The sequence below is a fragment of the Rousettus aegyptiacus genome, unplaced genomic scaffold (genome assembly GCF_014176215.1).
Source record: "Rousettus aegyptiacus isolate mRouAeg1 unplaced genomic scaffold, mRouAeg1.p scaffold_m13_p_6, whole genome shotgun sequence".
NCBI classification, from domain to species: domain Eukaryota; kingdom Metazoa; phylum Chordata; class Mammalia; order Chiroptera; family Pteropodidae; genus Rousettus; species Rousettus aegyptiacus.
In genome coordinates, this window is record NW_023416309.1 from 38,080,341 (window position 1) to 38,099,620 (window position 19,280).

Here is a 19,280-nt window from a genome sequence, read left to right on the forward strand (position 1 = left end):
TGGTCAGGGAAGGAACTAAATCCCCATCCAAATCACCCCTCAGTTCCCTGGTGCCTTCTGGGAGCTTTGAGTTGCAGCCCAGTAGGGGAGGCGTTTTGGGGACTGCCTGGGGAGCAGCAAATCAAGCACCCTCTGGGGAAAGGCAGGGACCAAGAATTAATGCCTCCATCACTTGTAGACAAAGCATCACTTCCCCTCCCTTTTGCCCATTCACTGCCTACCCCTGGCAGCCCACCTAGGGCCCAAACTTTCCAGCTCCCCATCTACAGCATATAGCCCCAGCACAGGTACCTACCTCTCTCTCCAGCCCACAGTTGAGATCATCTGGCTGTGCACTCTTTATCCTGTTATTTTCACTCACCATGTTTCCCTTGTGTCGAACTCTTGATAAGTATGAATTTCAGTGGTTGAATAAGTTCCATCAAAAGGATACATTGCTGTTTATTTACTGCCCCTAGGAGTCCGTTTCCCACCAACAATGTATAAAGATCCCAATTTCTCCACATTTTCATCTATACTTGTTATTGTCTATTTTAATTTAGCTATTCTAGTGGGTGTGAAGTGATAGCTCATTGTGATTTTGATTTGTCTTTCTCTAATGACTAATGATGTTCTGCATTTTTTATGTGCTTTGCAACCACTTTATCTTCTTTGGAGAGCTGTCTATTCAAATCCTTCGCTCATTTGAAAACTGTCTTTGTATTACTGAGTTTTAAGAGTTCTTTATATATTCTGGATACAAGTCCCTTATTAGATATATGATTTGCAAAAAGTTTTCTCCCATTAAGTGGCTTGTCTTTTCACTTAATGGTATCACTTATAGCACAAAAGTTTTCTTTTCTATTTTGATGTAATCCAACTAATCTATTTTAAATTATGTTCAGATTTTTGTGTCAATGTAAGTTTTCATTTCACTTGAGTAAATACCTAGGAGCAGGATGTATGGGCTGTATGGGAAGTGCCTGTTTAAGTTTATATTAGGCTGGTGAACTATTTTCTGAAGTGCATGCACCATTCATTGTACATCACCCTGAGCAATACTGAGAGTTTTATTTGTTCTATAACCTCCCTAGCATTTGATATTGTCCTTTTTTAACTTTAGCTGTTCTAGTAGGTGTCTCCTATGAGAGTGGTCTCTCATTGTGGTTTTCATTTCCATTTTCCTAATGACTAATACTGTGCAACTTTTTTTCATCTGCTTATATGGCATCTGTATCTCTTCTCTGGTAAAGAGTTCAAATCATTTGCCCATTTTTAAATTGGATTGTCTTGCTTCTTATTATTTATGGGATTTCTTTGTGTATTGGAATACGAATCCTTTATCAGATACCTGTTTTACATTTTTTTTTTAGTCTGTGGCTTTGTCTTCTCATTTTCTTTACAGTGACTTTCAAAGAACATAAATCCTTTGTGCTTTTTTTTGTGTACTATCTAAATAAGTCTTTGCTGAGCCAGGATCACAAAAATTTTCTCCTGTGTTTTCTTCCAGAAGTTTTGTAATTTTAGATTTTGCATTTGTTTATATTCCATTTTGAGTCGCTATGAGATGGCATGAGAGGATTCATTATTTTGCATAGCTGTCCAACTTTTCTAACTCCATTTGTTGAAAAAAATATCCTTTCTGCACTGTATTACTTTGACACATTTGTCTCAAATAGATTGACCATATATATGTGGATCATTTCTGGACTCTCTATTATGTTCAATAAATTTAGAAAGATTCAAGTTACATTAAGGATTTTATTTTCTCAGTTTTTGGTTTCATCAATTTTCATTGGTTTTCTGGTTTTTATTCCACCCATTTCTGTACTGATATTTACTATTTCCTTTCTTCTGTTTACTTTGGATTTAATTTGCTCTTCTTTTATAGTTTCTTAAGGTAGAAACTGACCCATTATTTTGAGACATTTTATCTTAACTAACAGGGAAGTTTACTGCTATAAATTTCCTCCATGGTGATGCTTTATCAGCACCTACAACTTGATATGTTGATACGTTGTATTTTAATTTTCAATTAGGTCAAAATGATTTTTAATTTTTCTCTTGATATTTTTTTGATCCATGGGTTATTTAGAAGCATGTTATTAATTTCTAAATATTTGGAGGTTTTCCAGTTATCTGTCAATTTCTATTTCAATTCCATTTGGTTAGAGAATATGCTTTGCATGACTTGAATCCTTTTAAATTTATTGATGGCCTAGGATATGGTCTATCTTGGTGATGCCCATAGCAGTCTTGGAGGCCAAGTGCTGAAGATGGCAGAGAACCCACATCAGTCTGGATCCCTAAAGAACTACATGGAACAGAACCTCTGTACACCTTACTCCATTCCCACCAATTGAATTTTAGTGATCTATGAGGTAGAAATAAACTTCAATTGCGTTAAGCCATTGAAATTCTGAGGTTTGCCCATGATTGCAGCTAACAGTTATTTTAACTAAGATAGACAATGACATCTAACTTGATTGATAGAATTTAATTTCCATTTGGAGTACTTGAAGCAAAGCTTGTTGGGGAGAGAGGAGAGGGAGAGAGCAGCACACCATGAAATCAAAGATCCCCAACATGCGTTAGCTCATCAGGCAATCGGTCTTAAGATCAGGTATAGCATGGACACAATGGCCTCCCTCTCCCCACAGAACACGCTGAGAACAGGAAGTGAGCGTATTCACATTTTATTACTTACAAATCATTATCTCAAAATATAAACTACCTCATGGATCCAAACTCTCTGCAATCACCAGACTCATATAAACCTTAATATAATCTGTTTTCTGGAAGAAAATATTAACATGTGCTAAAATTCCCTGTACAGAGAAGAAACTTTTCCCGGGAGGTGTCCCTGCACTCATTTTGCCAACTTCCAGATGAATAAAACTAAGGTTTCTTTTTGCTTTTTTCCAAAAATATAATTTATTACATAACATTTACAACTTAAAAACGAATCCTAGAATATGTTCATGAATAATAATTAGAAGAGTAATGTTCATGACATGGGCTGTAAAGAGGGGCGTCCTTTTCTCTGCTGGGTACATGGGACAATGGGATTTATTCACCAGCCAGGCGTTTGGAACTTGGTCAGCTCCTCCCAAATGCACTCAGGGCTCTCGGGGGCTGCTCTAATTTGCTGTCTTTTTGTATTTTGGCTTTCTTGTTTCAGAGAGATATTTGCAAATACTACCCATGGGGCAATGATTAATGGACTTATTATTTAGTCTGAGAAGGTGAAGAGAAACTTCCAGACTTCAAGGTGGTGCGGGAGGAGGAGCAGTGTTCTGAAGGTGGTGCATGGGTGGGTGCCGAGTGGTTCCCACTTACCTCCAGGATGGAATAGCAAGAGTCATCATCACCTGTGGTGGGTGGGTGGTGATGGGAGCGGCCCTTTAAATTGTTCTACAGAAAAACATAGAGGGAGCAGAACAGACCAGGAGAGCCACTCGTGGGCCAAAATGAGCCTGGATTCAAAATTCTACAGCCAAAGCTGGTCACAGCCTGACTCACTGCGCATCAGAGTTGCTACTTGGTTTCCTTAAACCCGAGATCCACTGTCCTGGGGGAAGGGACTGCTAGAGTTCTCTGTAGGCACACATTGGTCGTTAAGAAAGCTAGCTATGGACAACACAGAGATAAGATAAAAGTTGGCCACAAGCAGTCCAGCGAGAAAGAGCACGGCGCAATGAGAGCAGGCTTTGGAACCCAATGGATCTGAGTTCAAATTTCACTTTCCCACTCTGTTTATCTGGATGGTCTTGAGAAAATTACTTCGTGGTCCTCCCCAAATATTTATTACCCAGGACTGGGAGAAGAAGGCGGGAACAGAAGCTGCCGTGTCCCTGTTAGCAGAACTCTGAGGCAGTGATTGTAATGTGCCTGTTGTTTGGGCCTTATAATAACTGTTTCTCTTTGAGAACCCCTTTGCTATCTTATTTCCAATTCTAGTACATCCTACGTAAAGACAGCAAACATTTCTACAATCAAAACTTTAGTTCGCTCTTAGTGGGCTCCAGGTTGGGAATAGAGTGGCTGGCAGAGGTGAGACTGTGGAACTGGCGAGTAAGTGAGTGGAAAAGAGCGATTGGAAGTGTCCAGGCTGGGCGGTGGTGCTGAGGTAGAACACGGAGGACTGTGGAGAAGCTATGCTACGTAAATGCTCATGCTCCTTTTTCCCTGCCCTCTCCAAACCATATCTTTATTATTTTTGTCTGCTCTATTGATATTCCATATTTTTAAAGTCCTTCCCTGTCCAGAGTTTTTATTGTCAGAGAGAGCCACCTGATTCAGGTTTGCTTCTGCAAAAATTAAACACTGCCCTTTTGTTTTCAGAAGTAAAGCGGATCTCAGTGGATTTCCAAGGTGAATCCTGCAGCTGCATCCATCCCAAACACAGGGATCTTGAGTGCCTGTTGTAGAGCACACCTGTAGATGCTGGGCGTGGCTCGGGCCACATGGCAGCTCAGCAATTCAGTCCTTCTGGTCCTCCCTGCTGCCGCACCCCAGGAGGCTGCGGAGGCTCCCCGATGCCAAGAGCCAGTGGAGGCCCCTGGGGCAGAATCCACCAACAACCTCTGCCCTGTCAGAGATGCCAGCCTGAGGCCCATCTACCCAGGGACTGCCAACTGCTGAGGAAGAGCTGGGAGCTGCAGAGGGCCCTCGGGAATTACGGTTCTGGGAGTCCCAGGCCTCTGCCTCACTGTAGCCCAGTTCTGGTATTTTCAAGATTTTCTCCAGCTGGAGATAATGCCAACATATCACAGTTGCAGCTTTTTCACGGCACTAGAAGAACTGGGGCACTCTCTCCGCATAACAATGAGAATTTGTTCTGAGCCTTTGCGATAAGAAAGGAGAAAGAAAATCATTCCTAGAGGCAGAAGGAACAGAAAATCATCTCAACGAAAGGCATGGACTTCTCATTATACATTATCACGCTTTCAAATAAGCACTTCCGAAGGCCATTATTTGGTTTAAAATAAAGTAGTTCTTAAGTTTTAGATTATCTTGGCCATGTCTTGTTTTAGGTGAAACATCTGATGTGGGGAGATTGGTGGATGAACTCTTTTGTTCCGAGGCCCAGCCTGGCAAGCTGTTCTCTTAATGTGGATGGTGATGCTGAATTTTGCTACAGGCTCTTTTGGGGGGTGTGTAATAGGGGAATCCATTATAAGGAGCAATCCCCTCCCACTTATTTGGTCTTTACTCCCACCCCAAAATGAAAAATCTGGAACAGATGCCCTGAACTAAAACCACTACAGAATGTGACATTTTAGTGAATTTCTTGGTTTCCTTGGAACAATGCGAATATTTCTTCCATGCGACAGGTGCAAAGTTAGAACTGCAGGATGCCAAAAGTAAATTTCAGCGATTCCCTTCTCCATTTTCATTAACTAAAAGACAAAACAAACCTCTTAGGAGCAGCATTTAATACACAGAGAAAGACAACGGGAGCAGGGACTGCCTGTACACTGCATGTGTAGCGGCTCAGCGAAGAGTCAACGCTCATTTGCGGAAAGTGTGTCCGAATGGAGCTCTGGAGGTCCTGGCTGCACCGAGTTAGCAGAACCTTCGAAAGGGCGAGGGGGCGAGTCTGTGAACGGGCAGCCCCTGAGCTTGGTGGTTAAACGAACAGACTGCATTATTCTGAGCTCAGCTGCCCATTGCTCTGGGTGACCCAGGTCAAGCTGTGGACCCTCTCTAAGCCTCATGGGAAAAATGGAGATAATGACAGCAACTCTTTCAGGGGCTTCTACCTATGTGGAGCGAATTAGCCCAGGGCTAGTTTGTGACTGCTGTGACCTCTGGTTACTCTTATTTATTATAAGGGGCTTTGCAGCTGTGCCCGCACCAGTATACAGAAGAGATTTACATATCTGCACGAATTTGTAAAAGTTTGGGGAAACAACCTCTTAGCCTCTCCTTTCTCTTTTTTGATCTCTCCCTCACTGTGGCCTGTCCTCTGCCACTCCTTCCCCTCCTTTCTCTCTCTGCTCCTCTCAGAGCTGAAGCTTCAGTGGGAGATGTCTGCTTCCGGAGGAGAAGAGGCCTCTCTGGGTAGCCTTGTCGCTGCTCATCAGGGTCTGCTCTTCTCCTTCTAGATGCTTCCAGGCTGAGCCCCCACTGATCGAGTCCAACCCATCTTTAGTCTCCCCTTTTCTTGCTGTTCCTCCTATGTGCTGTTCCTCTGTACCTAATAACAAGCCTGTCAAAAACAAGTCGTCTAATTTCCTTACACATAAAACAGCCTGTTGATGTCCCTCTCCCACATTCCAGTTCTCCTCACTGAGAATCCTCTACCTCTTCTCCTCCTGTCTCTCCCCTTACCATTCACTTTGCAGACTTGGCCCTAATCGTTAACTCCCTGAGCATCTTCGGCAGTCTCCCTTGCCTCTGGCCCCAGCAACCCTGCCCCTCCCGTCCATTCCTATCCTTTCACTACAGCAGAAATTGTATCACTCTCTTAGTTGGAACGCTGTGACATTGTCCAATAGCTCCTCCTTTTGAAAAAGCATCATTATATCACTTATCCTGACAAAGAAAATCATATCCACAGAAGAGAAAGTCATTTCAGTCGTGAATGGTTCGCAAAGACCCCTTCCATCATACAGAAGGTCCTCACCCTGAACTTTCAGCTCACTCCACTTGCCCCCTGGGAGCTTCCCACCTACTGTTCCACGGTTTCCCCAGCAGACCTGTTTCCAGAATGGCTAACTGAAAGCTTTGTTCAAATAAGCTGGTCTGGGACAGGAGAGACTTGGCCAAATTTAATGACCAGATTAAATCTCTGCCTAGTAAATGCATAGAGAGGCACACAGCTACTTGGGAAGAGGAATGAAGTTTGGAGTTAGTTGTGTCTTACAGTGAGGGCGTTTGATTTACACCTCTGTTTTGTTGTTGTTGTTGTTGTTGTTGTTTTTGTAATGGTTTTGGTCAACCTAACCATTAAGGGCTTACCCTTAACAAATATTCTCTCTAATTTAAGGCAGGTCTAATTATTGGCTTTGTTCATTTGCTGCGTGTGTTTGTGTGTGTGTGTACATGTGTCATGGCAGTTCGGTGTGCTTTCTCTTTGTACTAAAAGTCTCTCCTTCACAGCCACATGACAAATGATGATTATTTTTTGTGGTGCCTAATACATTGTCCTGCACTCAATGAATATTGTTACCTGACTCCCATTCCAACCCCGGGGGAATCGGGATTCACAGAGGAATAGAACCTGCTTACAAAATCTGGAATATGATTGCAATTTTACTTTTGAAGCACCCGCTTCCCAGAGGCATAGCCGGTGATTGATGCCACTGTCAGAGACCCGGAAGCACACACTCATATACATCAGCCAGAAAATTACATAAACAGCTCACCCAGCACGCCAGGGCTAACTCACCCACTTGCTCCTGCTGGGGAGAGAGCTGATAGGAAACCCAGGGCAACAGCAGGGAACAGGCAAAGGAAAGGAGTTGAAAGAAGATCGGGCTCTTAAAGGTCCACTGGGTTTTTTTTCTTGCTCATCTTCTGCTGAGAGCAGCAGCCGCAGGTGAGGGTGTGGAATTCTACTGCTGTGTGACCAGGATCATGGGTGGTTGTTTCATTCGTCCTGGGAGTGTGCTGCGAGCTTGTTTTCATGGTACACGCACAAGGATAAATACAGCTCTACACACATACCTTCATCCTCATATAGGTACAGACGATGTCCGCATTTTCCTTTGGGGTGAACGTGACCTACGTAGGCTAAGCTCATGCTATGACATTTGTCTCTTTGGAGAGCAAGTCTGTGTTGATCCAGCAGGATGGGGCAGCAGGGACTGGTTCGTTGCTAAGAAGATGTCTGAAAAATAGGAGACTATTGGGGTGGAAGAGTGGAAAGCAGTCCAGCTGGCTGGGGGCACCTTGTGGGTGTGGGAGTGGTTTATCGGTAGCGGCAGGCCAAAGCGTTGACATTCTTGACCACATAAAAGCCCATGGTGACTGGAGGGATGACCAATGTCCGGCCGGCCCGCAGGGGTCGGGGCTTCAGTTCTGGGAGAGTCCCATCGTCCACCATCACTAAAGGCTGGCCGTTCAGCTGCACTGACCTATGGTGAGGAAAAATGGCATGAGACTCATCATTGCATTATAAGGGAGCCAGCGCAGCAAAGCGTGGGCAGCCCCCCGACTGCCGCCAGCCTGTCTCATATTTGCACAGCTATCACTTCATGACACTTGCTGTGCCCAGGCTCTCACCTAGGGGTTTTATTTTAATAATGAATTCAAACATCTCAGTGTCGCTCTAAGGAAGGAACGGTCATTATCCCCATTCTACCTGCAGGTGTTAAGTGATTTGCCCAAGGTCATAGAGCTTGTAGGTCTGGGAGCCAGGATTTTGAACACAGGTAGTTTAGTTCCACAGACACATCATTTAGTCAAGTGACAAGTCTCTATAATTTAGAAGCTGAAAAGCGTCTCAAGCCTATTTTTTAAAAAATCATAATAGCATGTCAGTTTAACTTTTCTACTTAAAGAGTTTTTTTTTTTTCTTACCAGTGGAATGATGCATATGCTTAAAATGATTTTAAAAATCTCCTACTTAACTCACATTTTTAATTTATTTGACAGAGTAAAGATCTGACATCATATTACTTGTATATGTTCTGAAGGACAAACATACCTAACAACTCTCCATTTTCTAATCTAAGAATGAGTTTTCATATCTAATATTCAATGGATGTTTCTATTTTAGCAACACAACAAAGTAGGTGATAAAGTGAGCATTTGTATCACAATTCACTCCTCTTGCCTGCTTCATTCTTCCTGTGTACCACGCATCTGCAACCCTGAGAAGGGAGCCACATACGTCGTACACTTAGAGAGCGAAGGGCAGCAGATCATTTATCCTGTGGTACATCCTGATTCTGGCCTGGGGTACAGAATCCAGACAACTTCCCAGCTGTTTCTGACTGGGGAGTGACTTGTACAGCTATGTACTCAGGTCGAAGCTCAGTTTTAAGGGTCAGTAGAATCGGCCAGAACCAGGCCACCAGTGGGAAATAAAGCTGTGAGTTACCCTCAGAAAATCAACATTGCATAGTGCTGTTTCTGGACTGTGCCCGACCTCCAGTGTGATAACATTGCAGTGATATCATCTGAGCTGTAAAGAGAATTAAGTGTTAGAAATTTATACAGAGGTCTTTGTTTAGTGTTCTTTCTGTGCTGTGAGTGATAGACAGTTTTAGAGAGAGATAATCAGACCCATGCCCAATAGAGCAGTGAGTTCCCAGAGATAAGTGTGTTGTAAATTGCTCCCAATGGAGAGTGAGGCAGAGAGGCAGCTCCAGGCGTGGGACTACACAAGTTTGGGCCTAGTTCAGATCTGACAGGCCAAAGAGGGCAGCCCCCCTCCTCTTGTTGGTATGACTAAGGAACCAATGAGTGAGGAGGGGTCTCCTCTATGGACAGCCAGGCCTGCTTCAGGGAGGTGCGGGGGTGGGAAAGATCTGAAGCCAGGTGTCGACCTCACCAAATACGCAAGGAGCTTTTGCTCCACATTTGAGTGACCCTCTCTGGTGAAGACAGGTTTACTCACTAGAGTGGGAGGCAGGGTGAGGATAGGCGGCTTTTTTTTTTTTTTTTTTTTTTTTGCAGAAAAGAAAGCCCAGACTTGTTTTTACAGTATATTTTCATTGTTTTGTTTCAGGTAGTGTGACTATCCAACAACCAGACTTATGCACTGTCAAATGCAATTTCAATAATACTAATGAATGTTTCCAAAGTATACTCAAATTTATACCACTTCTTTACCTGAAAACCTTCAACGGTCCCTCTTACACACAGAATTAGGTAATGCCCTTTTAGATTCAGATGGTCCCAGAGTGTTGGCATCTTTGGGTTCTGAGAAGTGCAAAACCAAGTGTGATAGGCAAGCCTTTTAATTTCTATACTAATAACGAGTCATTATTTTGGAACAGGCCTCATGTTGATATCCTTCTTGGTTGGTTAAAAAGCTAGCGCAGGTGTGGGAACCAGGAGCACGGACAGAATTCTGGACTGGTGTCTAACTCTAGGAGCCTGACCACTAACTTGCTAGAGAGCATAATGAGCCATATAAGTGGGAGATGGTGTTTTTGTTATTGTTTGTTTTGTTTTGTTTTGTTTGCCGTTTTGATGGGTAAACTTTTTAATCCTTGTACTTGACTGTTCTGTGGCACTGACAAGTTTCATGCCTCTCTGCTTAAAGTGTTCTCTTCCTTTGGCTCCCATGTTCAATTTTGCTCCTTCATTTCTGCATGTTGTTTCCGTTTCAGGAGGCCTGTTCTCTTCTACCTGCCTCTCAGATGCTGGGTTCCTGGTGCTTTGTCCCTGGACATCTTCTCTTCTCGCATGATGTACTTCCCCAGGTGATATTACCCACATCTGAGACTTTGATTATCCACATGTCGGATGCTTCCCAAACCTGTATCTCTAGCCTAGATCCTTCTCACGTATGTATCCCTACTTAGCTGTTCTATAGGGACATCAGAGTCACTACGTCCAAAGTCAAAATCTTCTACTCAAGCCCTGTTGTTTTCTGTGCCTTTTTATCTTTGTGCTGGAACCACCGTCTGTCCAATTACCTAAGCCAGACAGCTGAGAGTCATCTGAGACTTCTCCCCCTGTTCCCATAACTAAGGTCACTAAGTCCAATCGATTCTACATTTCAATATTTTTCAGATCTGCTCCTTTCACTGCTATTATTTTAGTTTAGACACCACTCCCTCACTTGCCAGATTGTTGACAGAGAAATCCGTTGCCCCACTGCTTCAGGCTCTCCAAATCCCCATCATGTCCACTTGAATATGGACAATGATGCCCAGCTCCAGCTAGCTCTCCAGTCCCAGATCCTGCCAGTACCCTTACTCCAATGTTAACTGCCTGTGCACCACAGACCTCTGGGTGTGGGTGCGGGATGAGCTGGCAGTTATTGTAAAGATTTCATCAATATATGCATGAACGAAGACTGTTGTACAATAAAAAATTGTTAAGTCTCACATAGAGATGAGGTATCTCTCAAATGAAAATGTAAGTAGATATTGTTGGGAATAAAATACTCAAGTTTACTTAAAAGTATAGTAAATATTTTTCAAGTGTGAATGCCAATAGACACTGTTGGAATTAAAAAGATACAAGTTGATTTAAAACTGTAATAAAATTCCCAATAAGGTTTTCTTGGGAGGACGAGGGTATTATGTGTTTTTTTTCAAAAAAGGGATTTTAAAAGGACAATTACTACAATGTGAAAGGGCCATGACGTCTGTTGATGTTACAAAGGAACCCTTCTACATGTGAAGAGGCCAGCACCCTTGCCCCAGGAAGGCCAAATTAAATGACTTGCAGTTCAGCTTCCAGGTGGTTGCATATGGACCTCCCTCTGTTGGACTAACTACTTTGGGCCTTGTAGAGCCTGCTAAGGTGTTGCTCCCTCTGGGGAACCTTCTCTGACCCCTGGGTTAGGAGCCCTACCTCTGGGCTCTCTCGTTGTACCCAAAACTTACCTATAAGCACCTCACGGGGTTGTAGTGATTTACTCACTGTGTCCCTCCCTGGACTGTGAGCTTGGTGTGGAAAGGGATCGTGCCTTTCATCCCTAAATCCTTGGTGTCTAACAAGATAATTGGAAGAGACTGGAGATAAAATATTTTCTGAACAAGTGAATAGACTTTTGAGGCTCTTTTCCATTGTTTCTGGTCTTGCCGAGTCAAGTTTCTCCAGCTCTTGGAGGCTCACTAAGTGTCTTTACAGATTTCATTAACGTACCAATTACTCTTGCTCTCAGGGGCTCTGGATGTTAGATGAGACCTGAATAATCGCTGATCTTCACAGTCATTCACTAGATACCTTATCCCAACCTGACGTTGATCATTGTTAGTGTTTTTCATCCTTAAAAAAAGATCTACATGACTATCTCTTAGCTAAGCCAATATGAGTTAATTTTGTGAGACCTCAAGTCCTTATATATCCTTATCTACAAAGTCCCTTCCTTATAAAGATGGACCATGTGATTTACTACCTCCATTCTATTTTTCCTGCTTACATTTCTCTTTTAATATTTATCCTGTTATTCAGTGAAGTCATTTCAACTTAATATTACAAGCTTCCATTTTATGCATTGAACAATATGTAAATTTGCAAACATAATCACGCTAACGATAAAATCACTGGTTGTCAAACACCATCTATGCATTATGCTGTGATTTACTTTGACTATAGCTTTTAGTCCTTACAACTACCAACTGATGTAAGTATTAGCATCCCTATATTACAGATGAGGAAATCGAAGTTTAGAGGCGTCTAAAACTCACCTAAGTCACACAGCCGATAAAAGGTAGAGCTTAGATTGTACCTTTCACCATAGTCCTCTTTAGCCTTCCTTGTGATTGCTAATGAGCCCTGTGAGGTACATAGGGCAAGGTTATAATTATAATTAGTATTATTGTAACTTTACTATTGAGATGAGGTTGGAGGGGTTAAGTGGTTTGGGCAAGGTCACATAGCTAGGTCTCGTATTCAGGCCTCTCGACACCTCTTTCTACTATTTCATGTTATTCTCCAATTCCAGATGGCACTCACCAGGATCGTGTTTCTTTCTTTGAAAACTTCTCATCATATTTTCATCATATTCTGGGACCTCCTTACCAACCATGGCTTTTCAAAACCAAATGCTAAATGATCCAGTCTATGTGGAACTATTTCTCTTAATTCCCTAGCTGCTGAGGGCATTTAAATTATCCAAATATTAGGACAACTGGGTTTTATCACCATCTGTTTTTATAAAGTCTGAGTTACTTTGAAATTCCTAAAGTTGTTTTCTTTATTTTGCATGCTATTTGAAATGGAATTCGATGTCTCAATTTGGAATCAAGCCCTCTGCTCCTCAGGTCTCTGTGGGAGTCCTTTGGCCGGGTTACCCTCCCTCCCCCAGCACCTGTCTATCATCTCCGGTCTTCATGTCTTATCATGGTTCTTGACAGATACTGAAGCAAGCTTTTGACTGTTTTGAGGTCTCGGTAGCAAGTCTAGTGAGGATGTCCTTTGCGAGTCTTATAGGTAATTTGCTGGACTCTGGCCTCGCCCTGGGTGAACTTTTGTGGGGACAGACACAGGGGAAGCCTGTGTATTTTGGGGAGCAGTCTCGGGACCTAGTGTCTGGTTCTGGTTGGGATATTTGGGGCCTTGAGTGGGAGGTGAAAGGGTAAGAGATAACCAGTTCTGCCTCAGCCACCAGAAAAAGTGATTTTTCTGAGCTTGGATTTCTCATCCCGTAAGATAAGACTAGATGAACTCTAACATTCCTTTGAACTTAAGCATTTTCAGGCAGGTGGCCCACAGCCTAACAGCTCACCTGAGGCTTACTTTAATGTCAAATCCAGTGATCTTGCACAAAAAGAAATCTGATCATGACATTCACCTACCTAAATGTTCAGTGGCTTCCTGCTGATCTTAGAATGTTGTCCAAAGTCCTTATAAGACCCCACAAGCAAAGCCTTTTACGTAGTTCTCCAGCCTCTTGGAGGCTCACTCTAGCTCCTAGTCATTCCAGCTCCCTGCCACCCACCATCTCCTTCCACTCTGTGCTGCAATTTCTCCAATCATGATCTTTCTAATCTCAGAGTTTTTGTACCTGTTCCCTCTGCCTAAAAACTTCCCTACACTCCTTCCCTCTCCCAGTTTCCTTTTCCCGGCTAACTACTATGTGTCCTCCATATCAGATGCCTCTCCAAAACAAGCCCACATTACCCAGTACTTCCCAGGTCTCAGCGCTTATCACGCGGTATTGGGATTGCTGACTGCTTTCAGCCTCTCCACCAGACAGAAGACCATGCGTCCATCCTATTCGTCCTGCACTCTGCTGTCCACCAGCACACACATTAGATGCTCAATAAAAGGAGGATTGGATATAAATATGTGGGTGGCAGAACTACAACCTATACGGAAAGACACTGGACTGGAAAGTCAGAGACTGGGCTCCGAGCATGACATGTGCAGGCCTAGATATGTCACCAGATATGGCTCCAGTCTGTTTCTCACTGCTAAATGATGAGAGAGAGGGTGGGAAGGAGGGACAGGAGTAGGGGTTGGGGGAAAGGGAGGAGAAAGAGAACGACGAAGAATCTGAGTGTGTGTATGTATGTGTGTGTGTGGTGGGGGGGTGTTTCTCCCTTTGCTCAATAACCCGCACGCCTCCTAGTTCCGACTCTATTCCAATGTGCTTCCCCCTGTGCCACTAGAGGTCACTCTTGTTCTACACAACGGCGCCAGAGAGCCAACTAGGCGGTGGCTCCCAGGAAGCAGAAGTGTGTTTGCACCCACGGCTCGTTTTTCCGTCCTGGGAAGGCCGGGAGTTGTGCCCTGCGCTTGGCCTCTTGGAGGAACAAGTCACAGGATCAATTAAATCCCAATAAAAACTTTGTTGCGGTTCACTCAGCTGGGGGCCCACCTGGAATAGGGTTATTATTAAAGAAAATGTGCGGAGCAGGGCTGCAATTTCTGCTCCTCCAGGCCAGTGTGCAGGGAGGTGGTCCACGTAGGTGCGGGGCTGGTGGCACTTGAGAGACTCAGCACCCGGCTCTTGAGTCCCCTTTCCCCAGCGTCCTCCAACTCCATGTATGTCCCCTCGAAGGCCCCTGAGTTAGGAGCTGGTAAGCGCAGCTGCCCTGCCCTTGTCCAGGTCAGGGGCAGGTTAGAGGCAGGAGGGAGCCCAGCCAGGTTTGAGGACAGAAGGGCCCTGCTCCCCTCCCCTAGTCTGGGAGAGACTGTGCATCTGGGGAAGCTTTGCGAGGAAGTTCATTTGAACAGGCCAGGAGCAATCGCCACCCGGCTGAGAGCACTGCTCAGGAGTGGCTACTGCAGGCTAGTGTTCTGGTCCCACGTGTCCAGCTGGAGCAAAGGCTGTAGGATGGTCGTGACCCTCTCTGGGGCACTCCTACTTCTCCAGGGTCATGGAGAGGATTACTTCCTCCCAAGTGCGTCCTGAAACATTTCTCCTGTGTGTTTATTGCTCTGCCTGGAACCTGGTAGAATTTGTCAAAAACATGCTCTTCCCTCCAGGCCCCATAGGAAGTGTCCTCCTCCACTGCGGCCTTATCTGAGAGCCCCAGCTGGAAGACAGGCACATTCTCTGCTGCTCCCTTTTAGCATGCATACTCTCAGCTTTATTTTATCCCTGTTCAGGAGTCATTTTGCCTGCTAAATAGAATTGTTTTCATTTCTTAATTTTCAATATCATGTTATTCAGTGCCTTCTTGCCTATGCTAGTAGTTCACATTAATGCTTGTAAAGTTCCACTCAGTCAACCTCTCTAGAGTTCTCATGGGGTTGGTTGGACACTCCAATCCCTTCCTCTCTTGTTGTTAAAGAGAGGAGACTGTAAGAGAGAGAGAGAAAATGCCATAAAAGCTTCCTGTTCCCTTTCCCCCATTCAAAAGCCATTACCATACATGAAGTTCCTGACCACTGAGACACTTGGCGGCTGATAAGATCATCCACCCTTCATCCTACTCTTTGCGTGCATATGGAAACAATGAGGTGTGTCGATGGACCTTTTGTATCGCTGAGCAGAGAAAACACTAGGACTCCTTTACGCAAAAAGAGCTGGGTTTATAGGCAAGTTGTGAGAGATATAGGCTTTCCCTGTCTGCAGTCAGGTTTAAGGGTTGTGATTTGATCTGTGTTCTATCCAAGTCTGTGTAATAATTGTCCAAGCCATAAATGGGTTTCTACCATGTGCTTCTAATGGTTTAAAATAACTTAGCACACTTGGCAGACAAGATGAGAGCCCAGCTAAGGAACATAGATTTATCCTGATATTGTTAACAGATGAGGGAATCATCTGGGGGAAGTTTGGGAAGAGAATTTGATTCTGTGACCATGTCAAAGTTCCATGTCATAGGCATATCACACTCAAACCACAGGACACAATAGAAACTAGCTATAAAACTCATGGAGACTTTAATATGTGGTTAACTCTGTTCCCTTCCCATTGTAAAGAACTGGTGCCACGATCATTGACATTCACAAGTGGTGTGTAAGGGACATTACTCATATTCCTACTCTTCTTTGTATTGTAAAGATTCAATTATAACAGATATAGTCTTTACTTGCTGAGATAGAAAACACAGAAACATGCAAATGTGTGGTCAGACACACTATAAGTAACACATTACATGAGGAGGGAGGAGGAAAACCAACTTCTTGGCTTGGATTTAGAGTCCTTCTGCATTCTGGCCTTCATATATTTTCGTGGACTTTCCCTTTATCCCTCGATGTGCCTGTATTTGTCATGCGAAAAGATGTGCCATGCCTCCAAGCAAAATAGCCCTTGAACTTTTGTACTCCTAAATCTTTAGTAAATTCAAGTTCTCTCCAGCATTTCCTAGACATAGGACTGGGTCTTCTAGCTCTTGCTCGATGGCCCTCAGCCCTGAGGATTTTCCAGATTCCCAAGTCAGAATTAATTTCTCCGTTTACGCTCTTACTCTCCTATATTACCCTCTGGTGTTCCGTCTCATCTTACAGTTAAAGTATCCTCTGTGGTGAGGGACCAGGTTTCCTCACACCAACTCTGTGAAGCTGGGAGAGACAGCGAGGGAGGGGTTAGGAGCATCCCCTTTGCAAGCAGTCAGCAGGTGAGATAAAGAGTCAGGTAAGACAGCAGGAGTGTGTATGTGTGGTATGTGCACACGCACAAGTGTACAGATAGGTTTTCCGTATGTAACAGTATGATATAGGGTCCATAAGGCTTACTTAGTTCCATAAGGTCATGGCTCTTTCAAATATGTTAAATCAAAGGGATAAATATCTCAGTTTTATTGGATTTTGAAAGTGTTTTCTGTAATACCAGGGGCACTGGTATTATACCCTCAATAAGAAAAAATAAGTCGTCCCAGGTGGCACAGGTTCTGTTCCACAGTCCTCAGATGTCCAACTGCAGAGTGCAGTGACCGAATCATTCCTGTGGACGTGATCAGGGAAGAGGCAGTCTGCCAAGCGATTGCCAGTGTTTGGCAGGTGGCACACAGTTTGGCACCCTGGCCCCTTGACTGGAATGAACTGCATTCTGTCATGGGCTCCCAATGCTTGGCAGACAAAGAAATACTGATGCAGGACCCAGGCCCTGCTATAAGAGATGGATTAGGACTTTTCAGTTCCCTGAGGCTTACATTTGTCCATCACCCAAACCAATGCCTCCCGGGGGTGTGGAGAGAGGAGAAGACAAGGGCCACCTCTCAGTCCACCAGAACTGCCTACATGTTCTGCTTCCCTGCCCCTCAGTTTAGAATCAACTGCTCAGAAACATGCTAGCTGTTCCCTAAGGTGCGCATTTACTAGTGTTTCACTGGAGTCACCTGGAACAGAATGGCAATCTGGGCCTGCGATGATGTTCCCCTAGTCAGTGGAGCGGGGAGACCACAGCCCTGATGGACAGCTGTGCAGGGAGACTCCAGCTGCTGGGAGTGAGCTGGAAGAAAATGTGTTTGGAGCAGAAAGCATGAAAAACTCTTAGAAAATAACAGCAAAAACCCTGGATTCCTAAACATCTTGATTTAAGATGTCAAGTCGCCATAAAATATAAAAGCATTTCTAATCCTCTAATCTGCACAGTGATCTGTACATTACTAATCTGGGAGTTCAAACGAAACAAGGAAACTTTGGGGAGCTGTACGCATCCTTCCAGTCAGTTGCAGAGAACCCCTGGGGGCTCATGGCATGTTCACACCTTTGGCAAAATGGCTTAGTGCCTGAATGAAGAAAAGAATCTGGGCCAAATCAAAGATGCAAACCATAGGGGATCTTGTTCCACCCCTTTGTAGAGGGACAATGGTTCTCCACCTTGGCCATATATTTGAATCACCTGGGGAGTGATAAAAAATACCGGTGCCTTGGGCCCAGCCCAGAGCTTTTGGTTTAATTGGTCTGGGGTGAGGCTTGGGCATTGCGTTTTTTAAAACTCCCCAGGTGATTCAAAGTACAGGCGCGGCTGAGCACCAGGGGCAGAAGAAAGAGGGAATATGTTTGCAGCTGGGGGTGGAGAGGAATTAGCTTTCTAACCACCTTCTAAACTTATTTTAAATAAAACCAGCTTTTCTTACGCTTTTAGAGTATCATGTCAGAAGGCCACATTTTTTAAGTCAAAAGTAAGATGTGAACTTTTAAGAGGCATGCTTTTAGTTGAAGAGTCCGAGATGAGCATGTTTGCCATTTCAGTAGAACTGCTTCATTTCTTCCCTCTCCCTGAGTTGCTTTACAGGGTGGGTTAAGAACCAAATCGGGTGAAGTGTTCATACGGATAAGAAATTCCGTGTTTCTGTAACACTGAAAAGCAAACTTTGTCCTTTTCTTGAAGTGCAAGTTCTATAAAGTCATTCAGATTTCTCTCAGGTGTGTCCCAGAGAGCTCCCTACAGAGCACTTCGAGCTCTCTTTAGGCAAGAGGAGCCAAGGGGATTAAATGTGTTACTCAGTCCCTTCGCTATATTTTCTAGATACGTATATAATTACTTACTTAGGTAATGCTATATGCGTTGGTTATTAGCTACCATCTCTTTCTGAGCCACGAACACCCTTAAATGAGCACCTTTAACTCTAATTTTCAGCGAGTAAGCTTACATTCACTCAAGATTTGTAAGGCTCGTTTCTCTATATAATTACTTTTTTTGTTCTTCTACAGACTGACTTAGAGCCTTAAGTATAAGTATTTTTATAAATATCCATACTCATATGTATTTGTATTTCTACATTTGCAGTGTCTATTGCAGACTTTCTGAACTGGAACACCAACTTGCGTGTTGCTGGTTAGACAAAGCACCACATTCTTGTCACTCAGGGCAGCTCTGAATCTTCCCACGGGCAGGCACCTTTCCGGCCACTTCCTGCTCCAGCCTCTGCAGCTTATCTTTTATCCTAAGGGCCTCTGAGTGGCCTTTCAAAGAAAGGGCTGCAGAGGGTATGGGTTCATCTGCACTTGCAGGGCCTTTTCCTCCAGGCGAGAAACGGCCTCTATTCTAACCCTTATCTTTTAAAAGGATTTTTTATAAAACGACATTTTTAAAACTAGCACCTGAAGCTCTGTGTGGGTTAACAGGTTTCTTCACACACTCTCAGCTTGAACAGTACAACTACTGATCTTCTTTACCTCTTACAGGACGTCAAAACAAATTCCAAATGTATTAAGGAAACGAATATAAAAAAAATGAAACAAAATAAACTAGAAGAAAAGAAAGATACATATTTATCTGAGTTCAGGAACATAAATACATACACATACGTGGAATGGAAGAAGCC

At 43.8% G+C, this 19,280-nt stretch overlaps 1 protein-coding gene across 8 annotated transcripts in view; it reads right to left on the minus strand.

Moving 5' to 3' along the window:
* Positions 1–2,668: 2,668 nt before the first annotated feature.
* HPSE2 (heparanase 2 (inactive)) overlaps positions 2,669–19,280 on the minus strand; it is a 577,707-nt gene continuing 561,095 nt past the window's right edge. For 7 of the 8 annotated variants that reach the window (XM_016164143.2, XM_016164141.2, XM_016164139.2 and 4 more), the window contains one exon: positions 2,669–8,063. In XM_016164143.2, the coding sequence (XP_016019629.2) occupies positions 7,898–8,063 (166 nt within the window). In that variant the 3' untranslated portion in view covers positions 2,669–7,897. The remainder of the gene's footprint in view (positions 8,064–19,280) is intronic. The other variant, XR_001599306.2, reaches the window with a different exon arrangement.